Source organism: Anguilla rostrata, chromosome 2 (genome assembly GCF_018555375.3).
Source record: "Anguilla rostrata isolate EN2019 chromosome 2, ASM1855537v3, whole genome shotgun sequence".
Taxonomy (NCBI): domain Eukaryota; kingdom Metazoa; phylum Chordata; class Actinopteri; order Anguilliformes; family Anguillidae; genus Anguilla; species Anguilla rostrata.
The window spans coordinates 11,494,313-11,514,146 of record NC_057934.1 but is presented as its reverse complement, the minus strand read 5'-3'; the positions used below and the strand labels follow the sequence as shown (position 1 = coordinate 11,514,146).

The window sequence follows — 19,834 nt, the reverse complement described above, 5'->3', positions numbered from 1 at the left end:
GGAGCCAGGAAAGGTGATAATTCAGAGCATTTTCAGCAATTAAAGATTTTATTATTACATTTACCTTTTTATTCTTTTGTTTAGTGTCCTCTAAATACATTTGTTGTATGTTGTGACCCCATGTTTTCTACAATTCCATCCTACTGGCCATGTCTGTATTCAAATGTGCTTATTTTGTAGTGTGAATTTAAATAATATTTAAGGAGTCATTATTTGTAAAAGTTATACCATTTTAGTGGATTAAGGTTAATTGACACAAGAGTTCATCACACGTGCCTTTTGCCTGCAGATTTTAGAGCTTATAGTGCTACTGTTCTGTTCTTTTTATTATTTCATTACTTTTTCATTATTTAAACTGTGTCTGCTTAAAATTATTAATTTGATATTTATATTTATTCATCAGTTCATTTATACAAAAGCAATTCTAAACAAATTTAAGCAAGTTTTAAGAACAGAGGTCAGTTTTAGATGTGACTCGTAATGTTGTGACTTGTTTCTGTAATGGATCAGATCTCAACTGGGTGAGACGTCACTGGGAATTTTAATACCTTCAGTGGACACGACCCCTTTCCTTCGCTCATTCTACGCCAGATGGCAAAGCAGTGGGTCGAGGCTGTCTGTGATTCGCTGAGCTGTCCGCTCCCCGTCCCATCCGAGGCACCCCGCCCTGAACCTCGCCGTGTTTAGGCAGCATGGTGTTAAGGGGAGGGGGGGGGGCTCCGCCACTTCTGTACGCCGTGCTAGCTTGTGCGCGATCCGCGGTGAAGAGATTAGTCTCGCTTCTTGTTAGCAGAAGGATGCCTCCATTGGCACTCGCGGGCTGTTGATGACTTCCATTGACAGACGAGACCGATCACAATTTGATAATTAACTGAAATGCCAATGGAAAGTGTTTTGTCTTTTTCTTTTTATAAACAGTCGAATATATGGTTCTATACAAGTAGCAAAGAGGCATATCTTAGAGAGCACTTTTATTGTTTCCTGTATATCCAGGATTGCATTTTGATGTCTTCTTGAACATAAATTACCTTCTTATTTTGTCATTAACCCTCCTGGCATTCTACGCATTAAGGCATAATGTGCTTGAATATAAAATCTGTCATTGAATCTGTCTGCTTTTTTCCAGCTTGGTTGCTGTAAACAGAACAACTGCAATAAAATAGGATAGATAAAAAGAACTGCATTGCAACAGAAATGATCAGACAGTGCTGTCAGTTGTGGTTTGCTAAGCGGTACATTCAGTCTGTTCACACTTGTTTGATAGCTAAACCAGAATGCTTACTCATATTAGAATAGCACTTACAACTGATGTCACAGGGAGGTATCGTTACTATATAACTATAAACAGGCTTTACACTACTATTTTCCATGCTTATGTGCTGTGTCAACAGTTTTGATTTAAAAAAGGGACTCTCACAAGTGCTGTCAATGCAACCCTGGTATCACATTTGTGTTATTTTACATTATCCCCTTAATCCTTTATGAAATGTGAAAATGAAAATGGCCATTTAAATACATGGAGGGATCAAGGATAAGCACAAAGGTTCAGGATGTAATGCTGTGTCTTTGATTTATTTAACAGATAGTGTGAATTATATTTTGTGAGTGTATCATCATTTTTTCAGTGGTACATTGACCTGGTTGTTTCATAGTCTGTTAATGCTATTCCAAGGCACCTCTCTAATCCTCATATTCTCATAGCATCTGTCCATTGGCTCTTGATAGCAGCATCCGATAGCTCCTGAAGCCTGTCCATTTTTGTTTTATTCATTACCCGTTTCGCTTCATCCTGAATAAAAAGTCAACTATAAAAGCATGTTTTTAAAAAGTAAGGTCCTCCGACGCTTAAAATAATTACAGGTTCTTGAAATTTCCACGTTTCTAAGTGTCGCAATTATGTCTACACTTTGTCATCTGCTTTCGAAGTCACCAAGGATGGCTCTGTGAGAAAATTGAACCTAGGAAAAGTGGTTTCTTGGTTAATTCGAGCAATTAGGTTATTTTGGGTGCAACCTCCAAACACTTTTCCTAGATTCTAACACTATGGCTTTTTTGAAGGTGAGGAATTGTGTGAATACATGCTAAATTACAATTGCTTTACTAATCAAATACTCACATATCTGCCAGTGGAGCACTGTAAAGTATATTAAAGTACTGTATATTTCAGTTGGCCAGTCTGCCAAGCAAATAAACCTGAGCATGCCTGCAGAGTGCATTGTTCGAAACTGCTGAGGCAAAAAAAAGAAGAAAAAAAAAAGAAAAAGGTGCCTTCTGAGAATATGCTGGTTTCACAGTAGGGGGGGGGAAATAGAAAGACATAAAACACAAACAACGAGCATGTTTATGGAGTGCACACATAACACAATCAGCCGTGTTTCCTTTGAATTTTCTTTTGGGAACGTCATTTGGGAGACAAATTGCGTTCGGAGTGCTCAGAAACGCACTTCGCCGATTGGGCGACGGTGGTGGATTTACAAGGCGTATTGATTGAAATACGGTTCATTGATTGGCTTCTCTAAACCCCCCTGGGGTCCGGGCCTTTTTACGGGAGCGTTTATGCTGTTGAAAGATGGATTTATTTGAGCCAGTGCCCCCTTGGGTCCGCCCTGGCTCTAGGTCCCATTTCTCATTCTAGTTCACCCACATGCATTAGTGCGAACCCAGTAGGGCCACAACCTCAATGATTTTTCTTTGATGTGTACAGATGCTGAAGCATATTTGATTTTTGGAAGAAAAAAAAAGAAACCTACAGACATGTCTATTCAGTGAGAGCCACTGGGAAAATAAACCAACTGAACAAGTCAGTCAGGTTCATTGCCCTGCTGTGGCAAGTACTAATAATTGCCCTCTCAAACCGAGAGCTTTTGCAGACAAAATGGTCACTTAGGTGTTTGTTTTTTTAGTGGGTAATGTGTTTGTTTTTTTTTCATTTGTTTTGTGCTTCTGTATTCTTACGTGGCTGCATACTGTAGTCTGCACAATATATTTCAGATGTATTGTAAAATTTATTTATGCTTTCAAATGCTTTTGGCGCAATGGGCGAGCTGTGTCTGTGCTTTGCTTTTCAGGACACTGCAGCCAGCCGGGTTCGGTACCGGGTGGATCCAGACCAGTTTCCCTACAGCGGCAGCATTTTTGACGTGGAAGAAGATTCCGGAAATGTCATCACCAGGGTCAATCTCAACGAGCAGCCCAGTACAACATTCAGGGTGAATGTAACCTTTATACAATCTGACTCGTGCTGTCACAAAGAAAATACACGTGAATGCTGCTCTCAGATGAAACCTGACTGCTTCAGGCTAGGATGAAATGAGGACGAGCGCATGAATGTGACAATCAGATGTTTACTGAGGTGAACAGGAAACAAGGAGATGAATTTCCTTCATGTTGCTTCTGTTTCTGTGCTCTGGTGTGTGAGTGAATCTAGTTTCAGGCTCCACCCATGCATGATGCAGGTGTGCTTCTCTCTCCTGCTGTAGCTTGTTGTCATCGCGTATGATGACGGTGACCCAGTGAAGCTCAACCGGACCCTGGTGGAGATCACTGTTCTTCAGCCTTCAGTAATCCCTGTCTTCATCCAAGAGGAATACAGGTAGAGGTCTTTCATTCTTCACATCAGCTGAAATAAAATCAAGCCGAGAGCAGTGACTTCAAAAGCATACTGTCATGCTTGTACTACCAGATATATTTGTAGTCCAAATGCAATTTCAAAAACATTTTCTTCTATCATATAATTTATATATTTGTATAAAAAAATCCCTACTTTCCCTCCAGAGAAAGGGGAGTGTCTTTGTCAAAACGCACAGTATTATCGGCGTGTGAATGTTTCACACCAAAAGAATTGATATTGCAATAGTATATGGACAAATATAATATATAATAATATATAAATTATTGCCACTTCAGACATTGCAATGTATTCATTTAAGAATACATTTTTTAAAGTGAAATATATTTTTAATTATACAAAGATATCATGTTTTTATGCATTGCGTGTTGAATGTTTATTACAATGTTCATGAATAAACATTACAGCTGTTACATGATGGTAATCAAACTCAATGTAATCGCACGGATATTCTGAACTCATCAGTATTCAGGCCCAGTTTATTGTATTTGGTATGTGCTGTGTCAGTAAAGCTTGCTCCTGTGTGGTTTAGAGGGAACTGTTTTTTTTCCCAAAAAAGGAAATATTAAATTTGCCCCAATACCTACTGGGTAATGTTTGGTTTTGGGGTGAATTAATGTACCTGCTTATCTCCCTGACCCTTGGCACTGGGCTAGAACTGTTTCGCTCTTTGCATGGACTGTCTCATTTAATTCCTGACTTTTATTCATTGCATCTCTCAACATTTCTGTATCTGTCTGCTAAAAGTAAGAGAAAAATGTGAATAAATATTCAATTGGGAAGACATAGAGTCAATATTAAAGTTATTTTGTTTTCTTCTATTTCCTGGAATCCATTGTAGAAAACTCTGTAAATATGTAGCATAGCCCAAAGCTATGCGATGCAAATGTGCAGTGCACCAAATCATTGGTTTCTCAAACAGCAGGGTGTGCTTTTTTGGGTTTCTTACAAAATGTGTTTTTATGGGTTTAATAATTTTGAGGTTATTGGTCTAACCTTATGGTTTCTGTGGTAGTTAGTTTTGAGCTGTTCATTATGATTAATCGTGTAATATGATTTATTTGATTATCAGATGTACCAAAGTGTAAATCAGCAGTGATGTTATATTAACTAAAACCAAATGATTCACCAGCATCTTTAATAAATTAAGTTTTTCACAAAATCCAAAACAGAACAAAACATTAGTTTTTACTTAGAAAGGAAGTATTTGAATGATTTCTGCAACAGTGCCACCTAAGCATTGAGTTTTTGTTCATGGTTATATTAATATTCAAGCAACAAGCGAAGTCTTGTATATAATTAGACTGTTGTACTACAACCGCGCAGGAAGACTGGGGCTGCCATCAGCTTTTCTGATGAACTGTCACGATCACAAAATGAAAGAGCATCAGTGGCAGAGAGGATTGTGTGCTACTTCTTAAAAACATACCTGCGTAAACAGTGGATATTCCAGACTCCCAGATGAAGAAAAACTGTGTCTTACCTCCCAAAATATAAAGAATTTCTCACCAAGCCCCCTATCAGATAGATGGGTTGCGCTACTGAAACATTCTTCGCTTTTCTCCCCTCAGATCACGTCTGCTTTTCCTCACAAGTTCAGTTTTCTGACTGCAGGGGTTTGTCCCTGTTACAGCTTTCATAGTAGCTTTAAAAGTTTTTAAAAGACAACATGCACCATAGCAGTTTCTGCAAATTCCTACAAAATAGTTCCATGTCCAATGGTAAAACAATGTGTCAAGTCAGTTAAAACTGTTTTTTCTTGTATATTTTCCCAATCCCGTGGATTGGTCTAATGAAATGAGATGTAGCAAGCATATATGGAATTAACTTTCCAGTTATGAGTCATCATAATTAAATGTGTAAATTAACGTGAAATTATAGAATAATTCAATGCAAGCCTTACTTTTGGCACTAAAAATTATTTGGTTTCCCATTTTTAGTAATTTTTTAAAGACCTGTGTTGATCATTGCTTGATATGTGTTTTAGCTTTGCCATGCATCTCTAGGCACAGCAAAAATACAGAACCCAGAATGCATGTGACATGGTCCAAAATAAGGAAATATGCGCGTTGTGTGAGGTACGACCTGAGCTGTGACTTTCTGTGCCGGTTGATCAATGGGATACACACGGAAGCGTGGGAGATGAAAGGTTTGGGATTAGGGTTTGAATTAATGCTGGGAGCACAGGTCCTGGAATGTCACAGCCGACAGCTCCCCTCTGACAGGTTAGGAATAGCGATGCTGCGGCACATCAGGCGATGTCCCGATTTCGGGATCTTTCCGAAGAAAGCATTGACCGGGTGTTCGCTTGCCATCCGCGGTTAGAGGAGCGCGGTAGGTGCTTTTGCTCTGTCTCCTTGAGGAGGGCAGGTTTTATATAAGGCACTGTGTATGTGTGACTTGTGAATGTATCAGAATTTCCTTTCCGAGGCTCCTGCCAGTCATGTTCACCAAACATGCAGCATGCGCGTTTTTCCTGGTGCTTATCTCATAAACACGCTTAATGAAGCTACGGCAAGATTCCCTAAATCATTGTCATTGCAACTCACTGTGTGAGGTTGTCATTTTCTTACGATCTCTGCAATCACAGCCTGCTTTTTTTTTCTCTTTTTTTTTTTTTGCTTGCCTCTAGATGTGTGTAGTAGGGTTCATCTGCATTTCTGCATTCGCATTTATCCACTGAAAGAAGATGGTGTAGCGTGTGGGGACCAGATCAAATTTGCCTATGGCTCGGTGATGTTCTGGGCTGCACATTGAAAAGAACTCTACAATGCTGGTTAGTTGAAATTGGCCTTTTGCAAACCGCTCACACTGTGTGCTTTTAGCACAAACCATGCTACATGTAGAGAGCATGTTTAATGATCATCTTGATCACCGTGATAATCATCATCATCATTATCATCATCATCATCATTATCAATGGCAGTGATGGTGAAACATCATGAAGGATGGCACTTAAATATACCATTAGGCTCAGCTGCAGTGTTTCCCTTTTGTAATATTTGATGCATTGCGTCTGTGAGAAGGAAGTGCTGCTCTCAGCTTGTTAGCATTCAACAATAAATGAGTAAGACGGAAGCCACCCCAGGTGCCACCGCAGGTCACTTCTCTGTGCCATAATTCATCTCTTTGTTTGGAGGGAAGCGAGGGTGCGACCGTCGTTCTGAGCTGAGATCGTCATTAGCAGACACAAATAAAGTGCCGTACTATTTCGAACACTGTTCAGCGGGGTTGCTTTTCAAAACCGGAATGCCATTAGCCCTTTCCCTCCGCAGCCTTTGTAAAGGCATTGTGCTGAAATTACGCGCTGAAAAAAACCGTCACACAGAGAAGTATTCCAAAAAAAAAAAGCTCTCGGGCGACTTAAGCACGTGACTTTATTTTGACTGTTTTGCTGCTGTTCAGCTCCACTCCGCATTGTCACTTTGTCATTTTTATTTTTTTGTCTGGAGTGAAAGAGGAGGATTGTTCAAAAGTGTCATCCTTCATGGTTTTGTGCATTTTAATGGAGGGGGATTAGTTACCTGAGTGATGTGAATCCCACTGTTAGCACAGACTGCACTCCACCTCTGTTCTGTAGTGTGTAATTAGGGGACTGGGCTAGCCTTGCCGGCAGAGAACACCTGCAAGATTAGTATGCAGCCATTGACAGCCTGTGTGCAGTGTTACCGGCACAGGGTCAGGCAAACAAGCACGCCATTAGCATAACATTGTGTAGTGATGAACAGGCCATGTATTTCAGGAAGGGGTGCGCTGACAAACCGACACACGGCCAACTGTCTTGTTAATGAATGACATTAACAGCAGTGAGTAAACAATTAAGATCAGTAGATATGATTTATTTCATTATTTGTTTCTTGTGAATCAGCTTATTTGGACCTCTCTAAGGATGCTGGCCATTATAGATTGTGTGTGTGTGTGTGTGTGTGTGTGTGTGTGTCTGTGTTATGAAGCAGTGCTGCCTCGACATATCTGACACAAGGCTATATTGATCCTGCTGCAGTTTGAAATTTTAGAATGAGCAGTCGTTTTTGAACTTGCCGTTGCATTTCCATTTTCACATGGACTGCACCAAAATGCATGCCCTCTGAGCTTGAGCAGGCTAGGCCAAAATAATTTAGTCAGAAGTGCAGTTGCTCATTCATAGCCCGTCATAGTTAGAGCAGTGATTCCTTTAACCATAAACATTATAAATTATGCAATATGCGTTTCGTATTTATGTATTCTACCTGAATTTAGACTGCAGTTTGACCTTTACCTCATGTTTGGGTAGGACAAGCACAGTATTTCAACTTGCTGCCAACAATACTAATCCCAAATAGAAATGAAAAGGTCAATATCTAATCTTCCCGCAGACATTCTCTAAAAATCCACCTGTGATTGTATATCTTAATATATATTTGCTCATTTTTGTTTATTTATTTTGTATTTTTTTATTTTTAGTTTTATTCTTTGTGACAGCCTATTTATGCAAAGCAATACACTGCAGCCCCATGGGAGCATCAGAAATACTTTTACCAATGTCCGTGTGTAACAGATCCACCTCCAGCAGTTTCCTGTCTTTTTGTTTTACAAGAATAAATAAAATCAAAGTGCAAGTTAACCAAATTCGCTAGCCAGCTAATGTTTTCTATTTTTTTAACTAGCTTACTTAAAGTTTGTAAATTGCATGTATATTCACCTATTGTATCTATCAATTAATCAATCTATATAGATGTGCGTGCGTGCGTGCGTGCGTGCGTGAGCGTGTGTGCGTGCGACATGAAACACTTCAAACAAACCAGAAAATCAGCAGTTAACAGTCTAGCAGTGGTACATTAAGCTAACCCTCAGAGACAAGTATTCATTTCATGAAGCGCTATTGCCATACCTGGCACTGTAGATTCATATGACCACAGTGCAAATATTGGAATTTAAATTGTGGTGGCTGTGATAGCGGCATTACTCTGCGGACCTCATTAGTCTCACACTTAACCGTCTGCTTGTCTGGAGCAGCTATTAAAGTGTGGTGAGAGGACGGGAAGGAATGAGTATTCCGTGTGTTATCTGTACAAACACAGCTCAGCCTCCTTTTGGCAGGAGGGTCTGATTGGGAAATGTCAGAGGGGGATTATGGGGGTGAATGAGCTACTGAGGGCTTCCGCTGCGGCGCATCTCGCATACCAAAACTGTGAGCGAATTTCATATAACGCCACCCCAGTGAGCCCATCATTGCTTTACCACCATAAGGTAGAAAATAAATGAACTGAAAAGAAACTGTTCCACCTTTGTTGATATCCTGTAAATGGGTTTCCGCGTGCCGCATGTGCCCCAGTAGCAGGAAATTGTGAACCAGCCCTGCGTCGCGCGTGGCTGGCTGCCATTGCGGCTCTTCCGTGACGTGTCACCGGTTTAGTGGAAATACGGCCCCTGGTTCTGGCAGACCCTTTTCGCTGGAGAGCAGCGTGGTGTCGCCCAAGACCTTGAGCGAGGCGGACATGCCAGCGTGCGAGCCCTACGCAGGGCGTGGATCATCCCCGACTTTGAGGGCTACGCTGAGTTTGCCCTCCAAACGGCTCCGCTCTCGCGGGTGCTGCAGCTCTCCTGTGGTCGGGACCAGACGTTAGCATGACAGCCCAGTTAATGAGGGAAAGAATTCCGTCTGATTCACCTTGCAGTAAGATCCAAAGATCCAATTAAACAGGCTTTCTTTGTCAACATAATTTCATGTATACTAGCTGGTGACATATTTAGTTTGACTGAATGAGTATTATTAATTATATGGGTGGAAACACCTGTTCAAGAACTTCCATTGTTTAGTGGCTTTTGTTCCACTAGTGCTCATTGTTGTTTTTGTTTCAGTTTTATATCTTTTTTCTAGTTTGCCAGCCTTGGAAACAGCTTTTATGTTCTTCACAGTTTAGATGAGTAAATCTGACAAAACACTTGCTTGAAAAGCAGAGGTCGATAAAACATTCTTTAAAACGGTTGAACGGTTTCATATTATTGTTTTCAAGTGTATTGGATAGTTTTTTTTTTAAATGAACCATTCCTTTTTTGGAGGAGCCATTCAGCTCATTGCAAACAAAAGAAAATGAAGTGAGTTCTACTCTTTTAAATTGGGCTTATTTGGCTATTTTGTTAGATTTCATTCATTCAACTTTAAAAACATTTTGATTTGCATCAACAAATATTAGTAGAAATTTCTCAACGCACTGAACAGGTCTTGTAAAACGGTAATGAAAGCAGGTGGCTGAAGATATGTCCTTGATGTTTGGTTAGTATTCAGCTGGAGCAACCCGTGTAAAAAATACACAAATGAAATTTGAAAACCTGTAATAAAATGAGGTGAAAGGCCCTATCCTCTCCAAATTGTGTTGCATACTTGGAAATCTCAGCAACTTACTTCCACATACCATTAGGTATAGGGTAGATGGTAGAATCCTATTTTAAATGGTGTTTTATTAATACTTTTTGAAAAACTGATAGAAAGTGATTTGGTCAGACTGTTGTTTTGCAGCACCTTCCCAATATAGCTCTGTCTGTGTATTCTCATGAGACTCTTTTTCCCATGATGCAGCTGGATGCCAGTAGTTAGAAAGACTTTCCTTCACATGAAGTTCTACTAGTCTTAATGAGATTCTCTCCCAGTGAACAGCAGTCAAGGTGTCAGAATTCACTTATTTAGCCTGGAAACGCAGAGAGTGATGCAGAAAGACTTGTACTGTTACTTGTGACATCACTGTGTATTATTCTACACCTACTATGACAAATAAATTAGGCATACTGAAAAAATGGTTTTGATCTGCAGTAGCAGCATGTTTGTACCCAAATACTGTATTTGGAAATGCACCGATAATGCATTGTGTGCAGGAAATTTTTTGTGATTAGACTATCATAAAAAAAAAGCGAGCACTTAAAAAATGAAGCAGCAGTGTAAAATGGTTCATTTCAGTAATTTATGAAGGATGAATTTATACGTCCGAGTGTACGGGCCAAGGCAAGGTGAGGTGCTGAGCATGTGTGCTTTTTGGAAATGGGACAGCAGCTTTCACCACGACCTGAGAGTAGTCGCTCCACCAGCGCTCTGTGATCCACATAGTAATGAGCACGTCCAGATGTGCTTTCCTTGGTTGTCACATCCACTTGTCATCAGGCTTTGCTTCCCCAGGCAATACTCTGACTTGTGTGACACACGCACACACACACACACACACACACACACATCAACAGGACTCTTATGCTCTTATGTACACACAGGGATACACATGTACACATTTCTCTGTCACTCTGTAATAAATGAATACAGTGAAGCGAATAACATGCAAATGCCCTGCAGTTGGTCCAGTTAATTGTATTTGTCTGTTTATGAATTATTTATTCAGGGGTGGCTGTTTCTTCGGGTCAGAGCAGCTCACGATAGTTTACACAGAGCGCGTCTTCTGTCGCCGCGGTAGCTGCTGTCCGGGGTAGGGTGTAGATGCTAGCTGAGGCAGCCTGGCTGTGTTATCGCTGCCTTTCAGAGGGACTTTGTTTGAAGACTGAAATTTTAATTCCCCACTCATTCCGTGCTGTAAGGAAAAGCGCGTGGCTTTATGGAAATTGCTGGCTCTTGATCAGGAGTGCGGCCGGCCCGTGGATACAAAACGCGTCCTTCGGGCGGAATTTTTGCGGGAGGAAAGGACGGATGTCTAGAAAATTAGTATTTGTAAATGTGGAGTTTTTTTTAAACCGTACTATGGGTGGAGAGACTAATGTACCATCAGAAATTGATTTTAGGGTGAGGTTCCCCTTTAACATATCCTTTAACACATTCAAGCGATGGTTTTTCGCTAGAGCACAAAATTACCCAGTTAAATGAAGCAATCTTTTCTATTTCGATTAAGGGGTCCAGATTTAGATCCTCATTGAACCCCGGTTGTTCCAAGGTTTATACATTTACAAGACTCGCTCTGCAGCAGGTCTTTGAGGTGGTTACCACCTCTTGTTGGAAAATGTAGGGAGTGCGTGGGTGAGTTCTTGCTGTTATGTTTTTCTATGGAATAATAATAGTCCCTTTTATTTGACTAATGTCAGTAATGTATGCTTTGGAAAATTAGTCCCTTGGTTTTGCTGTTCATAAAGCCTTTCAAATTAGTTGTGTTTGAGCACACTGTGTACACTGTCCAGACCTACACGTTTCCATCTGGAGGTTTTAAGAGCCAAATGTGTTTTTTATTTATTTATTTGGACTGTATGAAATGAAATGTGAAAAGGTGACCAAGAAAATCCTAAAAAAAAAAAAATTAAAAAGCTGCACCTATTGCTATTCATTTTTTCCTGTATGTAGTATTTTCCTCCAAAGGTACAGCTAAAGTAATTTGAGTCAAGACTGATAGCAAGCAGGGTCAGTAGAAAGTTTTGCAGGTTGTAGATCAGTCTTATGGTAGGAAGGGTTGTAGATGCTGTTGAATCTTTCACCTTCAGCTTTGAGGAGATTTATTAGAGACTGATTTAATGAATTGATTTTACAGCATCCATGCCCTGCAGTACTCTAACTTTGACTGAATAACACCTACTGGTGTGTGTGTGTGTGCACGTGCGTGCAGGTGTGTGTGTGTTTGTGGACGGAGTGTAGCACAGTGGGTAAGGAACTGGGCTTGTAACCGAAAGGTCGCAGGTTCGATTCCCGCTATATAAAAGTTGTGTAAGTCGCTCTGGATAAGAGCGTCTGCTAAATGCCTGTAATGTAATGTAATGTTTGCGTCCATACATAGGTTTGTGCGTATGTGTATAGGTTTGTGTGTGTGTGCGTATGTATGTGTCCACACGTAGGTTTGTGCTCTACGTGTGTAGGTTTGTGTGTGTGTGAATGCTTTAAGTTGTGTGTGTATGAATGCTTTAAGTTGTTTTCTGTTGTACCTGTGTTGTTTAATAACCTTTTAAAAGCACAAAATTGAAATGCTGAATAAAGAATAGCATCTGCCGTGATGCTTTTCCCTACCTGTGGTTCTATGGTCCAGCTTCATAGTCCAGTTGTTGATTTGTTTGTGCCTTTGGGATGTCTGGTGTATTGCCTATGATCGTGCATGTTCCTGTCCCTTTGGTGCGTTTACATCTTATTATCAAGGCACCATTCATGAATTGGTATCAGTTATCTCACTCTGTTAATTTGCCATGTGTTAAAAGAGAACACAGACTAATTATTTGCTAAATAAATAGAGTTTATGTCACAGACTTTGATTTACACTAAATATCCGAGTGCCAAATATCAGTTTATGTAATCAAGCTATTTGGCATTTATCCTTTATTTGCACTACCAAAATTACCATTGGATCATGTTGATTTTTTTTTTATATCACACGAAATAGCATGCGTTTTCACCCCTCATTGATTATTTATGATTCTTCCTCTGTAATAAAAAGGCATGATGGGTTTTGGCTGAGTCAGTCTTTCTCTGTGCATGAGGGTAGGTGCCAATGTGCTGACGTTTGAGTCCTTCCCAATTTTCTCTCTCTGTTCTGCTCACATCCATGTTAGCAGCTGCAGAATCAGAGCCTAGACACGCAGTGCGAGTGTGCAGAACAGCAGGCTACAAGCACAAGGCTGAATGCTTCAAAGTGTACTTAACCGCTCAAAACAAATCTAAGCATTTCGGGGAAGAAAGGGTCGCACGGAAAGCTGAGGCTCCGCGGAACGCTGACGCCGTCGGTAATGGCTGAATTAAATTACATTACATTCATTTGCCAGACACTCTTATCCAGAGTGACTTACAGTGCGGGAGAAACGGAAGCTCATTCACCTGATTAAAATAAGCCACAGTTCCAGTCTTGGTTAACAACATTCTCAGGCCGGTGGGTAAAGATGCAGCATCGCTAAAGCAATAGTGCTATGCCGACCAAGAACAAGTACCCACCGCTGTGGAGCCAGTACAGACACCTCAAGCTGACAGAAAGGAGAGATCTGGCTGGGGTGCAGGTTTTGAAGATCGATTGGATGGTGGACCTGTCACATCCACTGCCCTATAGGCTAGCACCTATTTTTTGCCGGGCTTATTTTGTAGCAAGTGAAGTAAGGTGAGGACCAGTGTGGCATGTTTGGCAAGAGTGAAGACAAGTCATTCGGCTGTGTTCTGTATTAGTTCCAGGGGTTAGTGGTACACGCAGAGAGTCTAGTATAACAACTCTTAGTGAGCTCTCCTGTAGCATCTAGATTAAAACAGAGCTCTGAAAGTGGTAAGAATTTTGTGAGAATGTATAGCCCCTTAGTCTTAGCCTGGTTCAGCTTATGATGATGGTCCTCTATCCAGCAAAGATGTCCTTCTGGCTAGCTGAGACGCAAAGTGAGTCTCAGGTGGATGGAAAGAGGAGAAGAGATGAGTACAGTCAGTGTACAAATGGCATGAAAACCATAGAAGGAGATGAGAGATGCAAGGGATTGCGTATAAAGGAAATAGAGTAGAGAACCGAGCCAAGTATAGAGCCTTGGGGGACACCTGTAAGAAGGTCCTGGGTATCAGCCAAGCAACTGCTCACCTGCCAAATATTTTATCAGTCTCTGTATTAACCTGACGTTGGGTTTCATATATGGAACTGGAAATAAAGGAGAGACTATTGCCTGATTTTCTGTCCTTTTTTATGCCTTTGCAAGGATGGTTCATATTGTACTAATGCAAACACTCAAAACTAGTTTGACCTTTATCATATTTTTTAAATTATTCTGGCAGACTCAAAGTACATTAAGTTACCTGGATCAAAAAGACAACAACAGGGAAGTGAGGTAGCAACAGCATGGTACTAGATTGTTGCATCTGCCCCAAAGCCGTGCCATTTTAATTTGGGACTTTTTTAACAGTTTTAAACAGCACTGTACCTAAGATATTTTATAACAGAAAAACTACAAACAAGTTGTTTTTGTGTTTTTATTTTAAATATTAGGTCTAACATTTTTTGGAATTATATGTACATTTATACTAGCCTGTCATTTTTATGGAATGAATCCCATAATAATTAAATTATAATGTATGATATTTATTGGTGAGATTGGTGAGGTACTATAATTTGAATGCTACATAGGCTAGTTAACAACAAGAACATTTGGCTTTTTATTGAATTTAGTTCATTTACGGTGAAATTTAGATAAAATAGTGGGTGTATAATGCAATATAATGGTTTATAGACAATGCCTGCATGCCAATAACAGCAACGTACACAATTTTTCATAATAACAATAAATTATAGCATATTATTTTGTTTAAATGTCAGGCTTTTACCATTTTTACACTCTGGGTTCTTCTGTGTGTTTTGTGCATTGACTAAGCTCTGCGTTGCTGACAAAACCAATTATTTATAAGTAAATATTACGGGATGTGGTCCATGAGCTTCAGGTTGCGAGTAGATTAAGACAAGTCATTTTAACTGCCATTTGGTAGCATCCCTGCTGTATACTGTATGCCATTGTGTGTTTGCAGGTTTGCACCTGTGAGTGAGAATGCTCAAGTGGGGAAGGTGGTGGGAACCGTAATGGCTGCCGCTGTGAACCAGACAATAGTGTACTCCATTGTGGAAGGGAATGAAAATGGTAAGTTGGTTGCACTGCGCTACAACAAAGCCCATGTTACTGTTGAATTTCAAAACAACATTCGCTGTTTATACCTAATCATTAAGCAAACTAGCCTCAAAAGTATGTTGTTTATTATGATTTTTTTTCTGTTGTGCTGTTTGTCCCAAGCATTACCACATCTGCCAGTCTCCTGCGCTGTATTGGGGTACATCAGTTCAGTTCACTTTATTGGTTTTTATTTACTTATTGGTTTTCACAGTTTGAATCAACATGGGGTTCATGTCCGGAAATGAATTCCCTGTGTTGTTGGCTGAGACACCGATGTCAACAGTGCTTTTTTTAATGCTAGAGCAACTTAAGCCTAAAAGCCTGTGATGTGCTATACAGTGCTGTTCTGTTTGCAGTAACCTTCAGTTGCTTTTGAACAGCCTTCTCGTCTGTGTCTGCTTCCCATTTCATTGCCTTTGTCATCACCGCATTAAAAGTGGTAAAGGATAATAAGATGACGACTCATTTCGTACAGTGGCGACGACCTGTTCCTCTGCCTCCTGGGGTGTGAACAGATTAAATTGCCTCCGAGTTTGCCTCCACTCGATATTAAAATCTAAATTAAAGGACGCTCGGAACACTTACTCGCCCGGAAGGAGAGGAATAGAGTTTGTTTAATTCCCTTTTTAAATTCAATGAAGGGACTTTGTAAGATAATAAAAGTGTCCTCTAAAGTTTGGCTCCTGGAATCTAGAGCTTACAATTCATTGACATTCTGCTAGTCCATGAAAGTTGGCGTCTTTAAAATGTCTGCTTGACCTGGTGCCAGTAGGATATGATTTCTGTTGATTTCCCCCTTTCCTAAAATGATCAGAAGTGAAATGGTGGAATGGCAAGGCCTGGGTGAACAGTTTCATTTCATCCGTACAGCAACTGAGTCGAAAACACAGCCGTGAAAATGCTTAATTTTCTGTGGGCGTGCCTCCTGTCTTCCTTCTCAGGAATATTCTCAATGAATAACATCACTGGGGTCATCTCCACGGCCAGCCTGTTGGACTACGAGTCCGTCAATGGCTACACCCTCCGTGTGCAGGCGGACTCCATGAGCGTGGTTGCGTCCAATCTACGCGTGACTGCAAAAAGTAAGCCAGCAGCCAGGGCATTTGCACGGCTCGATTGCGACGATGACTGTTATAATTCCAGACATAATTGCCTCTAGGTTGTCTTTTTTTTGCTTTTTAATTTACATTTTTTTTTTTTTTTTGGTTTTGACACAATTAGAATAATTAGTGGCCAAGAGGTGTTTGTTTTCATGTGGGTATATTGATGTGGCCAAGAGGTATTGATTTTGATGTGGGGTATTGATGCTCTTTTAATTTCATTTTCATTTGCATTTCTATATTTATTTACTTGTGTCCAATTACCTTTTTCCGTCTTCCTGTTGATATAGTGCGTATCAAGGTCTAACCAGCAAAGTAAATTATATTCCATCATCTGCTTTTAAAATGCTAATCCTTTTATTGTATTTGTACGGCTGATTACCGCAAATTGGTTGTGGGCACCATACTGAGTAGCATTAAATGTTTTTGAAGTTCATGGAAATGCCAGGCATTTAATAGAGGCCCCTGTGTTGCAGATTGTGCCTGTCATTGGTCAATTAGCCAAATTCAGCTTATCTTTACTTGATTATGCAGTATTAATGGTCGGAATCAATTTTAAACAACTTTTTTCCCCCCTGTGCTACTGCTTAATGTGCACATTAATGTGAAAATGATAGCCCACGTGCTAATAGATTTTCTGTTTTCTGCATCTGTTATTTAATAATGAAAAATTGGTGGCCTGAGTATTATGAGCAGTCAGCTTCCACACAGAACCTTGCCTGCAAATGGCTCGAGAGAAGGAGATTTGTCACCGGTTGCTTTTTTGCCATCTCACTCTGACAGATCATAATAGAAAATATCAGGGGTACTACAGAGGCATCTGCAGCACTGCAGACCACTGTCAAATGCAATCAATTAGAGCTCATTACGCCAGAATGGAATCGGTTAAGAAATCTGAGTGATTCTTATTGGTTGGAGCGCCCCGTCGCTTGGTGTGTTGCGTAACCGGTTTGAGTCGGGGGTTTGAGGGGGGGACACGGACGACGCGGTAAATGGCCGTTCTGCCGTCGAGCGGATTGGGGGGCCACCCGCCGCCAATGTGTAGGCGTCTGAAGTGCCCGTCGTCAGAACGGCGTGAACGCACTTAACGCCGAGCTGATCAGCCTGCCATCGGCAATTCGGAGCCGCGTTAAAATGCAGCAGGTACGCCCGGTGGCTGTTATTACCCCCGTCTGGCAACACACGTCCTATAAGAGACGCGGAGAAGGAGGGGGGAGGGGTGGGGGGGGGGTGATTCTGCTCTCGCCTGGGGCAGGCTGTATGATAGATATCCATAAATACCACTATGCGTGTTGTTTTCCACCCTGTGCCATTTTAGGCCTTGACCTGCCACATGACTTTATGTTGTGTAACCGAAATCGTAGGTTGAGCAAGTAATCCTTTCCATGAACTGCAATGCAGTACCGCATTATGTAAATGGCATCTTATGCTCCTTGCAGTGGAAATTAGTTGGTTCACTTCGCTGCTGTACAAGGTGTATCTGCACACTGGTGTGTTGCATTCATATCATTTAGTCTAGCTGCAGTTATTGATTGATGGAAATGTGCTGCCAGTGCACTTGATGCACAGTTCATTTGGAATGCAGGGGAGATTTGACCGGCCTTTGTTCTTGTTCTTTTTTTTTTTTTACAGCCAACACAGCCAAAGTGTTTATTGATGTTCAGGATGAAAATGATCACCCTCCTGTTTTCACCGAAAAGCTCTACCTGGGAGGGGTCACAGAAGATGCCAAGACGTTCACCTCCGTGCTCCAGGTCCAAGTAAGAGAACAGCTTGCATAACTAAAGTCATGGTCTCCACAGTCTACATGGGATGTATAATTAGTACGGGGCCTGCTGTCTCTCCACCAGTGATTTGGGCCGCGGGTTCGATGAATGCGTCCCGGCTCCGGCATTGCGAAGCACGCGTACGTGTCAGCGGCTGGCAAAATGTTTCAGCCCTGGCCATCAACACGGAAGCAGCCAGACCAATTATAATAAGAGCCGCGCACTGAATGAAGCCCCCCACTTAGCGGCAGCTGAGCAATTACACCGAAACGACCGACAATGGCGCCAACTAGGTTGGGTGCCTTTCGCTTCGCGAGAAACGAGCGATTGAATTTGGCCATTGTTCTGTCGGTGAAACGGCGCCATCGCATGGCCCCAGCCGATGCCCGGACGATTATTGAGGGTTTTTCAAAATGGAAACGAGGTATACGGAGCTCTGTAGTTGTGTTCCCGGTTAAAGCGCTAGCCCTGGATGTCGCGACGAGCCCCGTGGTCCTGAATAGAATCCTGGCCTTGTCAACGTTGTGGCCGGCAGCTCCGTTGGAAAAGGCGCCATTTTGGCTCCAGCGTTGGCCGAGCAGGGAGGGCCCTGCAGCAGGTGCTCAGTAAGCGCTATCCGCTGCTGCAGTGGCCGTGTGGCTAAGCTGGTGGGCTGCAGAGGAAAGACAACAGCTAGCGGGCACAATGATAGTCTGCACTGGTCTCGACTGGCAGAGGATGATGCTGCGGGCATGTGTATTTGGCGAAAAGTAAAATCCGTGGAAAATGTGCCAGAAAAACATGTATTTTTCCAACAATCCCAAAGAAAATATGCATATGAACCTGGCTTATCCTAAAGGGCCAAAATATAGTGATAATATCTACCCATACTGTATGGTTTCACTGGATTTGTGGGTGGTGATGAGGCAGAGAGTGCTTTTTTTAAAGGTTTAATCTTTTAAAGCTGTAAAATAATTGAATCAGGCAGGTCTCATTGCTTTATTGGGGAGTAGTCTCCATTTGGAAAGTGTGAGCTGAACCAGTATTGTCATTGTAAAAGGGAAAGTAGGGCTAATGTATCACGGATTATCAGTAAAAGCAATTTGATTCGCTTCATTTCTTTCTAATCACTGAATCAGACTTATTTCTGTTCAGGTACCTTTTTGAAGCTCACCACATATATGGTACGCCCACGTGACCATGGCAGCATTCACAATTTTCTGTGCCTGAGATACCTAGAACTCTGGAAAGACTTGCATTGATTGTGAATGAAAAAACTGACCCAATTGCTTCAAGGTCATCAGGAAGGACATTGATATGTTGGACGTAGGACATCGAACGCCTAGTACACTGGAGCCTTTACTGTGCTCGTTTGGACAGTATCAAGCCTGCAGTCATAATCCATAGCGCTGGGCTCAGCTAACCTGCAGTAGTAATGTAGCCTCTGATCCCCACACCTGGGCAAGATCATTATATCTGTCTGAGACCCAGGGATCCTCATTGTCTTGCATCCACAAATGTAAAACTGGTTCAGGGCAATGCATCTTGTTTGGGCACAAAGGCTCTCCGACAGCAGCGTGCCAAATCGTTCAGTATGCTCCAGCGAGAGGGAGAGGCGCTGGTCCCATTGCGCTGTGAGCACAGGCGAGGGTGTTATGTTCTCACCCCACACATCGCACATTGTAATCCCTTCACGTTTAGGAGCGACTGCACAGCAGCGTGCGGCGGCCGTCTCTCAGACCCCTGTGGGGCTGTTCCCGTTCCGTTCGCCCGGCGCAGACCCAGCCGAGCCC

At 41.7% G+C, this 19,834-nt stretch overlaps 1 protein-coding gene across 6 annotated transcripts in view; it reads left to right on the top strand.

Annotated features, from left to right (window-relative positions):
• Positions 1-19,834, top strand: part of pcdh15b (protocadherin-related 15b) — a 202,743-nt gene that overhangs the window by 159,854 nt on the left and 23,055 nt on the right. For all 6 annotated transcript variants that reach the window (XM_064319957.1, XM_064319961.1, XM_064319963.1 and 3 more), the window contains 5 exons: positions 3,069-3,209; positions 3,480-3,592; positions 15,057-15,166; positions 16,138-16,278; positions 17,929-18,056. In XM_064319957.1, coding sequence (XP_064176027.1) covers positions 3,069-3,209; positions 3,480-3,592; positions 15,057-15,166; positions 16,138-16,278; positions 17,929-18,056 — 633 coding nt within the window. The remainder of the gene's footprint in view (positions 1-3,068; positions 3,210-3,479; positions 3,593-15,056; positions 15,167-16,137; positions 16,279-17,928; positions 18,057-19,834) is intronic.